The 17643-nt window shown below is 38.8% G+C and overlaps 1 protein-coding gene across 2 annotated transcripts in view; it reads left to right on the forward strand.

The window, feature by feature from the left end:
- Positions 1-9464, forward strand: part of Tmem232 (transmembrane protein 232) — a 228400-nt gene extending 218936 nt beyond the window's left edge. For both annotated transcript variants that reach the window (XM_052193337.1, XM_052193338.1), the window contains exons 12-13: positions 951-1044; positions 9228-9464. In XM_052193337.1, coding sequence (XP_052049297.1) covers positions 951-1044; positions 9228-9464 — 331 coding nt within the window. The remainder of the gene's footprint in view (positions 1-950; positions 1045-9227) is intronic.
- The last annotated feature ends 8179 nt before the right edge of the window (positions 9465-17643 follow it).

Here is a 17643-nt window from a genome sequence, read left to right on the forward strand (position 1 = left end):
CAATCAAATCAGCTCATAGGGCCCATTCTCATTCAAAATACCACATTGAATAACAAATTCCAAAGATTAGATGTGAGTCCAGAGGAAAGATGGTGATGGTTTGCAGGGAAAAGAGTGCTGTGGTGAAGGTAGATGGAGGTCTGAAAAGCATTGACCATGGTTCTGCAAGGGGACAATAAAAGCGAGAATACAAACTGTTTTAGAATGATACAGGCAGCAGACATGGGGAAATCAATGTGAAGTACTCCAAACTAATGTATTGATCAAACTTCATCTTGTGATATTGAAATTTCTCAGGTATTTTCCCCCCTTTGGTCTCTTCCCCAAGCCTTTCTCTTTATAACTTTTTTCTCTCTCTCTCAAAACCCCCTTCCCACCATTTCATTTCTTTACATATTTCTTACTGTGCACAATTCTTTCCTAGTATCTGAAATAATAGAATTAGTATTGGGTATTTTGGCTCTAAATATGCCTTAGTTGGGGGCCCAGCTTTATAATAGCAAATTTACAAGATCTTGCTAAAGTATCACAGTAATATGGCTAACCTAAAAAATATTAAAATCACATCATATTTTCATCAATTCTTAGGCTTAGGCACACCTTAGAGCTGTCAAGGTGGTAGGGTCCTTTGAAGGAATGATGGGTGTGTTCTCTTCCCCGCTAAGCACAGTGGTATTCCAGTATCATAACTCACCTTTTGTGTTCTTACAGATCATTAGCTGTAGAGTTTGCATTGTTTATTTAATATCTTACTCTCAAAAATGTTAGTTGTGGTAATCCAAAATGACTTTGACAAACTACAAGCTAGCACACCAGTAATCTATCAGAGTAAGGCTAATAAAGCCGTGTCAAGATGCCTAATAATTAACTGTGACTTTAATGTGTCTTAATGAAGGATCACGTCTCAACCTAATGGTAGACATGTTTTGTTTTTTGTTGTTCTTTTGAAGGGATTATTCTTCTGTGGTAGAACATTCCATGTCTCCATATCCAAATTTCTTCACCAAGGCAGATAAGAAATTGGAAGAAATCATTAACCATCATGTAAGATTGACTTCCTTTTTTTATTATATTATTTTCATTCTTCCTTACTTCCCTCCAATTCTTTCCCCACTCTTCTTCACATACATGGCCTATATTTACTTAATTGTTGATATCTGTACACATATCTAAATATATAAATACAGCCTGCTCAGTCTGTATAATGTTAAGTACATACGTACATGATCTCAGGGCCAAACACTTGGTATTGGGTGAACAATTTTTGTCCTCTTCCCTGGGAAAGACTGTTTCCCTCCCCAAATCTTAGCATTAGTTAATAATAATCTGTAGGGTTTTTTAAAACTAGGGTTAAAGCCTTATGCTATTTCACCCTTTATATTAGCATGTCTTATAGTGTCATCCCTGTTTAGATCTTGCCTACGTAGCCATGTTAATGAGACTTCACCGGCATAGCTTCCCTGACATTCTAGGAATAGTGTTCATTCTCCTATCAAATCCATAGACTAGCAGACTGGATTAAAAGCAGGTTCCTTCATTTTGCTGATTCAGTGATGTATACTTTGTCATCAAAGATGGACACTGACTCAGTGTGAAAAGATGAACAAAGATCTTCCAAGCAGTAAGAACTATAATGAACCCACACATTGAGTATTTGACAAAATAGACTTCAAACCAAATCTAGCCAGAAGAGGTAGAGTCACTTCAGACAGATAAATGTGGAAAAATCAGTCAAGAGGAAATGATAGTTCTAAATATATATACACTAAAGACAGGCTTAACTAATTTTTATAAAAACAATATAAGGAGATCTACGCTTACAGATTAATGGAGAGAAAATAATACACCATTGAATTATAAAGGAGTGAAAAGTAAAATTAAAAATTTTCTGGAATTATGTAACAATGACTACACAATACCCATGAATGCAGTGCTAAGAGAGAAACCTTAAAACTCTGAGAGAGAGAGAGAGAGAGAGAGAGAGAGAGAGAGAGAGAGAGAGAAGAGGAGAATAAATCAATGACCCAATGTATCTTAAGGCTGAAAAAAAAACAAGAAAAAAAATCCAAGTCACTGAATGCAAATACATAACTCAGATCAGGGCAGAAATTAATGAAATACAAATGAAGCAAACAAAAACAGAAAAAAAAATCATGGAAACAAAACGTTATTGGTTTTTTTTTTTTTTTTGAGAAGATAAGCAAATTAGAGAAACTCAGCTAAATCAACCCAACTCCAGAAAGAAAGGATCTATATCAGTAAAATTAGAGATGAAAAGGGAGACATTATAAGATACCAATAAAAACCAGAAAATCATGAAGAAATATTTTAAAATTTTAATTTTCTACCGAATTGGAAAATCCAAATGAATTTCTAGATAGGTATGGCCCATCAAAACTAAATCAAGATGAAATAAATAATACAAACAGATTTGCAACAAATAGAAAAATGAAAACTGTAGTTAAAAATATCCCAAATTTATAAAATTGTGAGGTCTAAATGGAATTCAGTTCAACCAGATCTTCCAAGAACTAGGACCAATACTTCTCAGATTATTCTTCCAAATAGAAAATGAAAGAAAACTTCCAAACTCTATTTTAAAGGATTTATTCTAATACCATAGAAAGTCATAACAAGAAGAGAAAATTACAGACCAGTCTCTTTTGAACACAGAACCAAAGATTCTCAAAAAAAATACTTGCAAACTAAATTTAAGAACATAAAAAAGTTATGTTAACTTCACTCCAGACATGCAAGAATGTTTCAACATATGAAAATCAATGTAACTCATCTACTCAGTATTAATAACTGAAATCACATGGCCATCTTAATAGATATAGAAAAGGTCTTTGACAAAACCAGACATCCCTTCACAATAAAAGCTCTGGAGAGACTCAGGAATAGGGAGCACATCTCAACTAAGTAATGACTACATTTAGAACACAGGTATCCAACATCATGCTTAAATGAAGAAAAACTTGAAGCATTCCTACTAATAACACAGAGAAAGAAACAGTGCCTATTTTTTCATGCCTATACAATATAATACTTGGATTGATCATTTCCAAAAGGATCAAAGACGTCAACGTTAGGTCTGAAATTCTGAAATTACTAGAAGATAATGTAGGGAGTACACTTAAAGATGGGAACAGGCTCCATTCAGGGAATAAGGCTAACAACCAACAAATAGAAACTCAGGGCATTAGAAAGTGTCTACACTTGCAAAGAAAGCCTGCAAAATAGGAGAAGCCCTTTGCCAGCTCTGTACCCAATAAAAAATTAGAATGAGTTTACAATATAAATACCAAGTAAATAAATAATCTACCTAACAAATAGTTTAAGGAAGTGGAGGAAGCATTCCCCAAAGAAGAAACACAAATGACTAATAAACACTTTAAAAAATGTTCATCATCTGTAGCCACCAGAAAACTGAAAGTCAAAGTGGTTTGATGTTTTATCATACATAGAATGACTAGTATCAAAGAAATAAGTAAATATAAATGCTGGTGAGGATGAATGAAAACAGGCTCTTTTAGTCACTGTTGGTGGGAGTGTAGACATATAGAAATAAAGGTAGAATTTATCTGGAATCTTCCTACCTGATAAATAGACTTAATAGTGCCATAAAGGGTATTTTAGGGGAAAAGTTATCAATAGTGTTATTTTGCTATGAATTCTATTAGCTATAAGGATCTGTGCCCTCTAGTGCATTAATGGTATGATAGGTGAACAACCAACCATTTTCTTAATTCAACTGAGTCCTGTCTAATGGAGAAGTATATATTTCTGGTAGTTAACCTGGTTAGGAGCCAATGGCTGGGTGGTCATAGGCCCTAGGGAAAAACCTTATGTTATTGTTTTGCCAAGTGCACATGAAGTACTTGTGTTTATATACATATATTAGTGCTGTACTCAATCTTCTTACTACACTAGGTAGGGGTTGGTAAAATAACCCATAACTGTCCAAAGTGCCAAAAAATAGAAGATGGAGTGTTGAGATACAAATGGTCAAGGTTAAGAGAACATTGTTGAAGATGATCAGACACAATGCAGATATTAGCAGATTGTGGGGAGCTCAGCCACAATGGAGACATCTACATCACAGCTCCCACATCTTTGGTGTAGGGAAGGATGGAAGATTATAAGAGCCACAAAACCAGGAAGTTTCCTGTGAAACAGCGTCTCCTAGAAATGACTGCACAATCAAACTAGAACTATAACAATATAATGGAATTATTAACAAGAAAGGAGATTCCCTGTCCTTAGACAAAAAAACTACAGGCAACTAAAGACTGCTGGTGGAAGAGGAATCAGCCTCATCCATTATTGGTTCTCCAATGCAAAGCAATCACCCTTAAAACAATACATATACACACAACAGAAATGGACTCAGACAGTTGGATTTATATACTTGTGCATACACACACACTGTCACAAGCATATATGTATGTAATCATAATAACAATAACAACAACAATAATAATAAAGAGTTTATCATAGGGTGGAAACATGGGAGGGGTGTGAGAGATGATGGCCAAGAGGGATGAAAACGGGGAGGAGGGGAAGTGATGTATTCTCTTGTAAAAATATATAAAACTTAAAAAGAGAACTAGAGGATCAGGAGATGTACAGAAAAAAATGTCTTCTGGCCATGTCACAGCTATTAAACTCATGTCACCAAGGTTTCCTGCATAAGACTTAAACAAAATTGGGCACTTCCACATTTCATTATGTGTAGGGAAGTAGTCTATATAAGTCCCCTCATATCCTTGAGGGACTATTGACTGCTGATAGTTATTGAGTCAGGATATTTTCTCTAGTTGGATATTGTCTTATAAATTGCTCTAGTAAATAAGCTCTGACCCACACTTGGGCAAGAGACTAGTTAAACTCAGTAGGTCACACACTAAAGGTAGATATAAAGTCAGGGTGGGGAACTTAATGGAGGGAAGAAATGCAATGAGACAGGAATGGGATGTAGTTAACAATGACTGAAGTTTGTGATGTAATTTTATGAGATGAACAAACAAAACAACTTAAAAGGATAAGACTTTTAACATGAGAAAAAGTATCTGATGCTATTGAATATCACAAATTTGCAAACTAAATAAACTTCAGGTTTTGCATGAATATTATGAATGTTATGCCACAATTTCTTATATATTTCACCCAATAAATAATTTTCTGAGAAACTGGATATATAATAATGATGTTCAGATAACATCTCAAGAAACATGATAGTAACACATTTCTTGTATCATTAAATTTTAATCAGGTGTGTTGTAGTTGAGTCCTGGTTTTGCCTCACAGTCCCAAGCTCCCAGAATTAAGACTCATCCTGAAATTATATCTACAAAGACCTTGGCCATATAGCTAGGCTCTTCTCCGACTAGATATAACTTAAAATATCTCATTCATTCTAGCTTACATGCCCAGGGACCATGCATCCATCTTGTCACATCTTTACGATGACTTTCCTCCTCTGCCCCCAGAATTCTTTCTCCTCCCAGATATCACACCTCTATTTCCTGCCTAAGGCATAGGACATAGGGTTCTTAATTGGCAGGTGATGCATCCATAAAATACACAAGAAATTTGCTCTACAATTCACATTTTCAGTACAATAAAGGGCTTTTTTCTTTCTAATATAGCAGTTATAAAACATTTATGAAAACTATAAGGCATATACATTTACAATGTCCAGTCCATTTATATTTGGTGATTTAGATAAAATGTTCAATCATCTATCCTATCTTGGAGTCCAGAGTTCTGTATCTAAATCATTTTCTATCTTAACTCACATCTTCTAAAATCCTAAACAATTTAAGCTTATAGTATGACTATGACTATCTGGTCTTCATCCCATCAGAAACCTGAGAAGGGCCAGGCGGTGGTGGCGCACGCCTGTAATCCCAGCACTCTGGGAGGAAGAGGCAGGCAGATTTCTGAGTTCGAGGCCAGCCTGGTCTACAGAGTGAGTTCCAGGACAGCCATGGCTATACCGAGAAACCCTGTCTCAAAAAAAAAAAAAAAAAAAAAAAAAAAAAAAAAAAAAAAAACCAAAAAACCAGAAACCTGAGAAGGAATAAATATTACCTCAGTGTGTAGGAAGTGCAAGGATGCAGCTCCCAGACATGATAGAAATGGCAGAGACAGCTAACTACCAATATTCTCTATACCACTGGAGCTCCCATCCTCAGCTTTCTGGGCCTAAATAACTGACAGACCTTTTGTGAATCAGGAATTATGAAGGACTTGCTTACCCTATCTTGGCAGAGCTTGGCAATTGACTTCCCTGCATCTGTTTGTCCTTTCTGGACAGAATTCTCTCTGCAAACACGTTTAGGGCATTTTCTTTGCCCAGTGGCTAGGTTGCCACAATTGAAGCCACTCCATATAGGGGACTTTTGACGCTTATCACGTTCTTCCAAGTTGAATGGAGTGCTGCCAAGAGCTGACATGTCTCAATGTCAACAAAACCTTAAATCAATAAAAACATCTTTAAATGCCATAGTCTTTGAGTCTCTGAGAGTTTTGAAGACCAACTATCTATTCATAGCATATTTGAACAAGCAAACATGGCCAGTCTCCAGCTATCTATTATCTGTACAACCCAGGATGTATAATAAGTGTTGATCCAAGACTAATAATCTGATATGACCATGAGTTTGACTGTCTACTAAACTTCATTAATTATTTTAAACAGTTTGTAATAGCAACCATTAAGCGGACTGAGACTAAACCTTGTATTTTAAAATGAGTTATATAGGCACAATACCTACACAGAAGTTAAAACATACAAATATGTTATAACAAATTAATTTTAATTCTATATATAATTTATATCAATATATACAAAATTGTATCAGTGTAAGAAAATATAACTTCAATTTTGCATCAAAATGTAAAGATCTCTACGAATGTAAGATTGTCACTATGAAATGCTTTTGTTTAAGAGTAGATTTAATAATCCATCCATATTTGTCTAATTTCTTATAATATTACTATATTCCTCTTTTTTAATCACCCCTTCCCTTTACCTAAGAAAGGAAGGATAGAGAAAAGGAAAGATAGAAATCCCTGAGACTCTCTCTATTTCATTTCCCTTCTGTCTAAGACTATAATTATTTGTACAGCATTCCCTGAGATAACAACATATTTATAATTCATAAAATGACCAAAACCATCCACCCCAGCTTAAGGTGCTGGGAGGACGATCTTCTTATAATTGCTTCCTGCTGAATTGGAGTGAAGAATCCCAAAAGGAAATTGAAAAAAAATGGATAAGTGAAAAAGAAAGCTACCTGGAATCATTTGTTGTCTAGTCTGTATGTGTTGGTAAAGTTCAGGGCTGTCCTGATTGGAGAATTCTGAAAGGCTGGATAAACCAAGGTTGTCTGGGATTAACAGCAATTTCTGAAGCTGTTCTAGAAGTGAGTCTCTGGAAACAGTGTCATTTGAGGCAGGATCAGGCAGGGAGCTGGAACAGCAGGTCATCTCAGCATCACTGAGGGTGAGTCTTGTTAGGGCTGCTCTCTTGGTATTTCATTCCATAATATATAAACCCTAAAACTGATATTTAGTTCTCTAAAGATATTTATATGGAACGTGCAAGGTGCACATTCAGTTAAGGATGAATTTTTGCTCCTTGTTTGAGCAGGTGAAAGACAACTGTCTTTGTTTAGGAGTTAATTTGATCATATAACCAAATTGTAATATAAATCTTCATTAGTGCCATACAAACGGATGGCATGATGAATCTTCATTTTTCTGTTAACACACAAATGGAGTCTCTCTCCTGAAAGAGCATGTTCTTGGTCCAGCAACCCAAAGTCACTAAAAGTATGATGAATTGATTCAATTTAGCAGGCTCTTTTTATTTCGATTTGCTCTATTTTGACCTTTCATTGAGGATTTGTAATATCATTAGAAGCACCAAACTTACAACCACCTTCATCTTGATAATTAAAAAAAACAATTTATTATTATTTATTGAGTTAGAGTTTCTCTGTGTCGCCCAAGCTAACTGGATTTGTTTGTAGATTAGACTGACCTCAGATTCACAAGAAACTTGTCTGTCCTTGCCTTTGTCTCCTAAGTGCTGAGATCAAAGGCCTGGATCTGTTCATTCATTTATTCACTTTTCCTTAAAAAATCAATTTTCATTTATTTCTCCCTACTTTGGAGATTAATATTTCTGTGGATAAATTAATATTTCTATCTATCTATCTATCTATCTATCTATCTATCTATCTATCTTCTTTCTACTCCCAGATGTCCCACTTCCATTTCCTGCCTAAGCCATAGGCTTTTTAATTGACAGATGATGCATCCTTACAATACACAAGATGTTCTCTCTATATAGGTCATCTACTGTAAGCATATATGATACTAATATTAAGCAGGTCATCTACTAAAAGCATATATGATACTATTATTAAACTCATCTACTATAAGCATATATGATACTATTATGCTTCAGTTTCAGTGTTACTCATATGAATATTTAAACATCTTGCAAAACTCTACTCTTGTAGTAAGGTTGCATGGCATGCTGTGAGTGTTGCACTGAGAGTGACAGACAGACAGACACACAAAAACAAAACATTGCAGGTAGGAGCCATAGGGATTTCCAGCAGATCATGCCTGGAGTGACTCTATACCTAACAGTCCGCTCAGTCTGAAGAGGGCTTTCTATTCTTGTACCCATTTCCTCGGCCAACAGTATTAGAAGAGGGCAAGGTCTCCCTGGTGTTTAGTTCTTCCTCATCCTTGGTTCTAACACTAATTACACCTTCTTAGCTCTCCTCATGTCCGACACAGCACTCTGCTACAGTGAAGAACTGCATGGCTGTTAATTTCATGTCCAACCTTATTAGCAGTAAGATTGAACCCTTTACTTTAGAATGTATTTTCTGGGCATTTTTCCCTTCAGTGATAGCTTTCACTTTCTAGTGTAGGCTGTCATGGAAATATCAGCATTGAACATGACAGCAAAATACCCTGGGATGTAGAAACAAATCTTACTTTTAAGATGAACTTCTGCTTCTGTGGGGCATGTGGATGTTTGTGCGTTTTTCAAATATGCTAGAGTATGAGAAACTTGAGGACGCCCCTGCAAGCAGGACGAGGAGAATGGCGATAGCACTGTGCATTTGAAAAGCTATTTTGACACGTGCTTTTCCCGGGAAATGTAATACATAAATGAATTATTATCTCTGTCGCAGTGGCAAAAAGATATGGAGGCCCGAAAGCGAGAAGAAGCCACGTGTGAGGCTCAAAATCAGAAGGATAAGGAGGAAAAGGAGAAGATTCGCTTTCAAGAAATTATGAAGCAGAGAGAAAGGAAACTGAACAAACAAACCAAACCCTATGAAATAATTCCATCAGCAAAAGAAAGTGACCCAGAAAACAAATGTGAGTTCTACAAGCTGGAACCCAGCACCACACCAGACGCTAAGTGAGCTCCGTGTAGAAGAACTTTCTTAGAGTTAGCCTACAGCCATTTTTAAAAAGGAGTTGCGACCTAGGCACCTGTTAGTAGTCACAGCACAGTCTTGAATTAATAGCAAACTTCTTTATCACATTTAGGTGAAGTGGTTTTGCCAGCTCCACCCATTTTTCTTTCAGAGGCTCCGCCCTTGTTCTAGGATCACTCTTTCAACCACTCTCAGCATTGACACTCTCTGCACTGTGAGACAAAAGTGAAAGGAAATCAGGACATGAGGGGGTGGGGAGAATTTTTCTTTAGAGCACCGGAAAACATGGGATTGAGTCCATAGAATCACTTCTATTTGAATAAAGGAATTAGGACAGCTCTGGAATCTGTATTTTGTTGTCGGTTTTCGAAGAACTAAACCCCACCTGATACACGACCGTGCAGAAGCAAGTTCAGAAAGGCAAGTCTCCAAGATGAGTGTGATGTGTGAGGGATGGCCAGAGACACCAAGTGAGAGCCATTCTGGGTTGCCACAGGAGTTTATGAGACTGGGTTTGAAGGAGTCAAATAATCCAATTAGCAATTGCTTTATAAATGGTATTTCATTTCATCTGAGATTTTCAACCTATGGGCAAGGGTAAAGGGACCCTATGGTGCCTGATGTTCCTTTTTGAAAATATGGATAAAATATTTTTAAATTCCACTTCAACTTCACACATGTGGCTTGGTGATAAGAGGCAAGCACTTTATCAGAGATGTCAAATGCTGCTATAGGTCGGAGTGGTACCCCAAGTCAGTGAAGGGTGCTAGGGAGTAACTACTCCATCTAGAGGAATTCCCTGGAGACTTTTGTTATAGTCTTGATTCTCATTTTTTGACTACTCTCACAGATCCATAATTTTCTCAATATTTTCAACGTGCCATCAACTTTCATCCTTGCACATGCATAGATTTGTTGTTATAACCCTGTTGCTGTCATAGTAATTGTGACATGGAAAGAAGCAGATGTGAGATCTATATAGACAACGATATAGGGAAAGATTAGAAGAGAGGAAGGTGATTATAATTCCTATACCTTTCTTCTTAATTTATATTTTAAAATATGAAAGCTGACATTTCTTTTAGTTGTCTATCTCTGATTCCTCTTGAAATGTTAGCAACTTCATGCTTATAGATCTGGAGCCACATTCTATAGTTTGATTTCTGGTTGCCCTGAAATAGTAGACATGTTAATAAACCCCTTGTGCTTAAATTTATTCATGTTTTAAGGTTGCTGTAATTAGGTAAAGATTGTCACAAGCAAACTCTAATTAGAAAAACAAGGTTGTCAATAATTTTAACAGAGAGAATTCAATATAAAGAACTGATTTAAAAGTGTTTGTGTGCCTGAACAAGTTTATGTGCACCATATACATGCAGAAGTCCTTGGAGACCAGATGATGATGTGGAATCTCCTGGAACTAGAGCTCTAAGCAGGTATGAGCCATGATGTGAGTCCTGGGAACGGAGAAATCCCCTATCCCCCTCCCCCACCTCCCCATGCTTCTATGAAGGTGTTTCCCCACCTGCTCACTCCTGCCTCCCCACCCTCACCCTTACCCTCGTATTCCCCTACACTGGGGCATCGAGCCTTCACAGGACCAAGAGCCTAGTCTCCCATTGGTGCCCGACAAGGCCATCCTCTGTTACATATGTAGCTGGAGCCATGGCCCTCTATGGGTACTCCTCGGATGGTGGTTTGGTCCCTGTGATGAGTCATCATTCCAGCCCCAACAAATTGTTTTTAAAAAGGTTTTAGAACTGGAATTAATGGAAGGAGAATACAGGACTAACACAGAACTGTAGGAGAATGCTCGTCCTTTAGCTCCACAGACTCAAAAACACCAGAGTTCTGTAGAGAGGAGGCGATACCTCCCAGAGGAGGACTCAGGCCTTTGGTGAGGTGACTGCTCTCCTGTTGCTGGTGCCTCTGAGGGACACAGTGGAATTCGTTTAGGGAGCACAGACAAAGAAATTATCAGAAGAGGAACAAGTTGTGTTTTACAGATCACACTGCCAGGAAAAGCAAAATCCAGAAATAACCGGATCCCCTCTTCTTTCATTTCTCCTTCAGCTGTTGTTTCCCAGCCTCACAAAAAATGGGAAGAGATCAGCTTAGAACTGACACCACTAAGTGACTATGAAGAATGGTTAATGCAATAGTATCTAGAATGTTCTAGACACTCTCCTTTCTTTTATTTTGCCAAATAGATTTCTAGTGTAATTTACCTTCTGTGTTTGCTTCCAGTTTAAAAGAATAAACCAAGGCTTTATGGAATTCATTAGGCTGTGGATTTTCTATAGGTTTCCTCCTAATAACCACCAAAATATAAGAATATAATTTTCACACTAACTCATAGCCTCTTACAGGACTGAGAAAGAAAATCCCCATAAGACTCTGATTTAGTTTTCCTGTAGGGCTAGAAACTCTAAGGTGCATGTTGTTGAGGGAAGAAACAGAGATGTCAGTAGTTTGTCCTGAACCACAACATAAAGTAAGCATTTCTCTTGTTCTAATTATAGAAGCACAGGTCAGCTGACCTATGAAGGTCTAGAAGAACACAAGAGATACTTTTAAAGGAAAAAACCCCACCAGACACACACCCAGCCTTGGCAAAGTGGTTACTTGTGGAACATTGAGGAGCATCACGAGCAGCTGGCATCTAGAAAGACCAGAGGAGCATGAGGCCGGTATACTTCAAGTAGCTGATTCGCCCCTCTCTGTCAGTAACCGTTGGTTACTGTTTTCTAGGGAACTAAGCTTAACAGTTCTTTCTCATACTTTAAATTTATCCTATCACCAAGGTCAAAAAAAGGTTTTGATAGAACACCCATAAACTCCTGGACCTTATTGCTTAAAATCCACAAAGATTCCTTCCCCCTGCCCCCCCACCTCCGCATGCCACGGTAATTATATTATTATGCTCACATCTATAGCATGATGGGAGGTCTTTTTCTGAAATCGTGAATGGGTAATTCTTTACTACAGGGGGGGCGCAGGGGGAGGGATTCTCTGTGCTTCTGAGCTGTTAAACTGTGCTTTTCACTTCCTTGCAGTAGAGGCCAGCAGTGCCCCACCTGCCCTCTCAATCACTCTGCTTCCAGCTGTGACAATCACAGGTCCTTTGGAAAGGACCCGCTCACTCCTGGGTGGGAAAGACTGCAGTGGATCTCACGAATGGCCTGCCACCTCTCCCTTTCCTGTAGTGGGGACGTGAATCATAACATCAGAGCTTTTAAGATGCAGTTTTCTTAGTTTTGACTATTGCACAGATTTAAACAATTGTGGTTTTACTCATCCCAATTACTCTCTATTATTTCATTCCTAAGCCTTCTGGCTGCTGCGTGCCAGCTAGTACCCTCCCACCTTCACGCCTCTTCTTTTTCTTTAGACAAAATGAGTTTAATTAGAGATTGCTTGTATGACCGTCAATAGAGAGTTATTATTGGAGTGTGCAGAAAATAGCATCCTGCTCAAGCTGCAGGTAATGGCCGATAACTCAGAAAGGGGTGGGTCCTCACGAAAAGGAAAAGTGAGGAAAAGGGGAAGGACTAAGTCTTGGGGGGATCTTACGCAGGTATCCATAGCCATGTATATTCATGGTTGCAACGATGAAGCGGTATCAGAAACACAGTTTCCTAACATCCCTCCCTGCCTATCTTCTGGCTCTTACAGTCTTTCCAGACCCTCCTCAGCCATGTTGCTTGCGTCTTGGAAAGGGTAGTATAGAGATTCCATTTAGGACTAAGAACCAGCTCTGAGTCTCCGTTAAGTTTCACCTGCAGCAAGTCAAGCATTTTTGTCCAAGGCTGAGAACAGCACTAGGTTGTAGGTATGAACATAAATATTTAGAAGGCGATTTGACAACGTGTGTCCATTCATCACAACAGTAGCAAGTTACACCCCAGGGCCTTCGGCTTTGACCGGGTTTGTAATACATCTATTTCCCCCTACAGAATGAGCCTCAGATCTAATCGGAAAGGCCGTTCCTCCTACCCCTAGGCTTTCACACCGCCACTACACCAGTGGACGTGACTTGCCTGATAGGTTGGCACTGCAGCATGGCATGCAGGGACCACAGTAGCTTAAAAAAGTTGACGTTTCCCCTCCGGCACCCAGACTAGTTTCTTCCTTTTTCTTTTCTTTTCTTTTTTTTTAGGTTTTCTTTTTTTCATTTTTTATTATTATTGTTTATTGAAAAGGGAAGTAAGAACACTTTATGATAAAATTAAAGATTTACATGGAAATTATTTCAGATAAACACATTAAAATTGACAATTTTCATGGAAAACTAAAGAGTAAAGTGGTAGACGTGGAAAACATTGCTAAATTAATTAAAATATGGGATAGAAACATTTTATGATAGCATTGAAGATTTACATGGAAAATATTTGTGATAAAATTGTAGAAAAATATAGAAAAACATGTTAGAATTGAAGATTGTCATGGAAAATTTTACATAGATATAATAATGGTAGGCATAAAAGTATTCCTAAGTTGATTGAGAGACGAAAGCTAGAAGACCCTGGGCAGACCTCATACAGACCCTAAGAGAACACAAATGCCAGCCCAGGTTATTTTATCCAGCAAAACTATCAATCACCATAGATGGAGAAACCAAGATGTTCCATGATAAAACCAAATTTACACAATATCTTCCCACAAATCCAGACCTACAAAGGATAATTAATGGAAAAATGCCAACATTTTGAAGGCAAATAGAAGGGAAACTACACCATAGAAAAAGCAAAAAAGTATTTTTCTTCCAACAAAACCAAGAGAAGATACCCATACAAACATAAAAATAACATCAAAAAGTAACAGGAAGCAACAATCACTATTCCTTAATATCTCTTAACAACAATGGACTCAACTCCCCAATAAAAAGACATAGACTAATGAAATATTTCTCATGTAAATCTTCAGTTTTATCAGAAAATGTTTGTAATTCCCCTTTTAATTAATTTAGTAATTTTTTATGTCTACCATTTTATCTGCATTATTTTTCATGATAATCTTCAATTTTAATATGTCTTTCTATATGCTGCTTTCAACATCATGAATGTTAGTTAGTAGTCTGATATGTCCCAGCTTGGTCTTTTTGCATACCATATCCAAAAATGTATCTTTGGCAATCTGTTATTTTACTCTAGTTTTGATGGGCAGCTAGAAGTAATGACAATAGCCTGTATTGTATTGGTCCCACCCTGGATAAGAACTCATTGGGAGGGTTCCTGTACTTGGCATTGGGATTTTAAATTTAAAAACCCATGCTTTTTGGGAACAGAATTGTCCACGTACACAGAGTACCTCAGTTTTAATTCTCTTTTTAAAACCCTAGTATTATTTAATTGTATTTTGTTATTGGAGGTGTCTATATGGATGGCTATACATTTAGTCCTGGTTAGGCCCTCTCCCTACACGCCTTTCTCCTTCCTGTCTTCACTTAAACCTTTCAGTCTAGTGCCTTCTCCATTTTTACTATCACCTCAACTTAAACACACCCCCAAATCATTTCCTGGCCTCTGTAGACACTCACGCAAGCTTGACAATGAAAATATAAAAATTCAAAGCTAGGCTCTTCATAAAGAGAGAGCACAGATGGCGTCTTCCTCTCTAGGCCTGGGTCACTCCACTCGGCTTGATATTTCCTGGCCCAATCCATTTCCTTGCAAATTTCATAGTTTCATTTTTCTTAAGTGCGAAGAAATAGAATCCCATCGCGTACACAGCACAGCGTTTCCATTATCCATTCTGCAGCTGATGGACGTGTAGTGCCATTCTACTTCCTAAATCTCATCGTTAGAGAGAGCAGTAATGAATATGGATGAGCAGGTACCTCTGATGCAGGATAGAGCGCGCTTTGGGTGTGTTCCCAGGAGTGGTGTTTCCAAATCATATAGAAGTTCTATTCTTAGGACTTTGAGACGTATGCAGCCTGACTTCTATAGTGACTGCCCCACTCTGCACTCCCACCAACAGTGTATTAAGTTCCCTTTTGGCCGTATCCTTGCCAGCACTTATTGACATTTATTTTCCTGATGGCGGGCTTTTCTGACTGAGATGGAATCTCAAAGCAGTTTGAATTTGCATTCCTGGATAGATAGTGACCTTGAACACCTTTAAAAGTGTGTGTTAGTCCTTTGTTAGTCCTTTGTATTGCTTTGAGAGTTCTTTGTTCAGTTCCATAAATATATTCTTCTTTGGGTTGGTTAGTTTTCCTTGGAGTTAAATTTCTTTTGTGTACTTAGTTCTCTGTAAATTGTACACATTAATCTTCTGTCAGATGTACGGCTGACACAGACTTTCTGCATCTTCACTAACATTACAGTTTCCTTTGCTGTACTGAGACCTTTGAATCCCACATGGTTCCATTTGACAACTTGTTGGCTTTAGTTCCTGAACAGCCAAAGCCCCATTAAAAATGTCCTAACGCATATACCTTTATTGTGTATTATTATTATTATTATTATTCTAGCAATCTTAGAGTTGTGGGTCTTGTGCTGAGATCCTTGATTCGTTCACGATTTATATGCAGGGTGAGAGACAAGGTTCATGCTTTATTCTTCTGTGTAGCGATAGGGACTGGTCTAGTCTGCTGGCAGGTCCTTAGCCATACAGTAGCTATACAGTGAGTGTTTCACACGCCATTGGTTGAAAATGCTAGGATTTTTCCCTCCACTATACTCTTGCCCTCTTTTGTGAAAAAAAAAAAGTCAAGTGTCTGTAGCTGCACCGGCTTAACTCCCTGTCTTCCACTCTATTGCACTGATGCACGTGTCTGCCTTTGTGTCAGAACCATGCGGACATTTTTTGAGGGTGGGCACTGAGGTTTCAATTTTGCTAACAGAACCACAGGGAGTCTATCGTGTGGCCACCCACAAGGTAGTACCAGAGGTCTGAAGGCTCCAGGCAGTGGGTGGGGTGGGAAGTGACAGAAATAACAACTTGAGCTAACCATATGATTGCAGAGCTGGCATATCCAGCTCTGGGAGGTCAGGCAAAGCTTCGGACCAATGGCAGGGGAGGGTGCCAACTACAGAGGCCAGCCAGTCACCCAGTCACGGGGCCAGCCTAGGGGTGCTGAGTGACATTAGGGACAGGGTCTAAGCAGCTAGTCATCACTGGTGGCTCGAGGAATTGCCAGCCCATGGTTTATTTGGCCAGAGGCTTTTAGAAGACCTGCCAGCGCACTAGACCAGTTCCTACTGGATTCTGAGGATCTGATTGTACTTGGCCAGTCACTCAGAGCAACACAACATGCTATTGCTCAGGGAAAGCTTGCACACTTGTGAAGACTTGCTCAGAGAGCCAGTCCATTTCACTCTGAGCGGAAGGCAGTTGCAGGACTTCTTGTTCAAAGCCTCAGCAATCCCTCTTAGGGTTGGTCACTGGTGGATCACTGCCAAACACCCGATGTCTGCAACCAGCTGTGGACTTCTGCCATGATTCCCAGCCATCTTGGTCAAAGGAGTCTTCCCTGGACACCAGTGGACAATCCAGGATAAAGGGCATACACAGGTCAGGCAGCTGGCCAGGTGTGCTGTTCCATCCGGAGACCTGAAGTTGAGGTGATTATTTTCCAAACATGGAGAACTGAAAGGCAGCCATATCCATGCCCATGAGGATCTGATCAGAGGAGAGAGTCTGACAGAAGGTTGTCTTCCCATCTGCAGTCCTCAGCAACCCTAGTGCTTCTTTGTTCCCAGGATGTTAAGTACAAACCTAGCTCCCACCATCTCCCCGCTCTTGGTGGAGTCTTCCATGTATTTCTCCTTGATTCTATTCTTCAGGTTATGATAGACTTTTGCTTCAAGGCTCGTGGCTTTCCTGAAGCTGAGCGATTGAACGCACCAGTGGGGAGGATCATTAACTCCTTCATGGCCAGCTTATTGTTTAGACAGGTACTGGTGTTGATCACATTGGGAGCCAGGGTAGCAGGAAGATTGTGGGGTGCTGGCTAAGCCAGAGATCTGATGGTACAGGGTACAACCTTCTCCCCAGCACTAGCTCTGCAGACAGCAAAGGACACTTTTAGGATGGCATTTGCACCAAACTGTGATTTGTCTCCAGTCTCAGATTAACTAACAGTTTGTCAACCTTCTCCTGTTCAACATTCGGTTTCTTATTAACCATAGGGAACTTAGCACTGTCCCAAAGTTCC

This window comes from Apodemus sylvaticus, chromosome 9 (genome assembly GCF_947179515.1).
Source record: "Apodemus sylvaticus chromosome 9, mApoSyl1.1, whole genome shotgun sequence".
NCBI lineage: Eukaryota > Metazoa > Chordata > Mammalia > Rodentia > Muridae > Apodemus > Apodemus sylvaticus.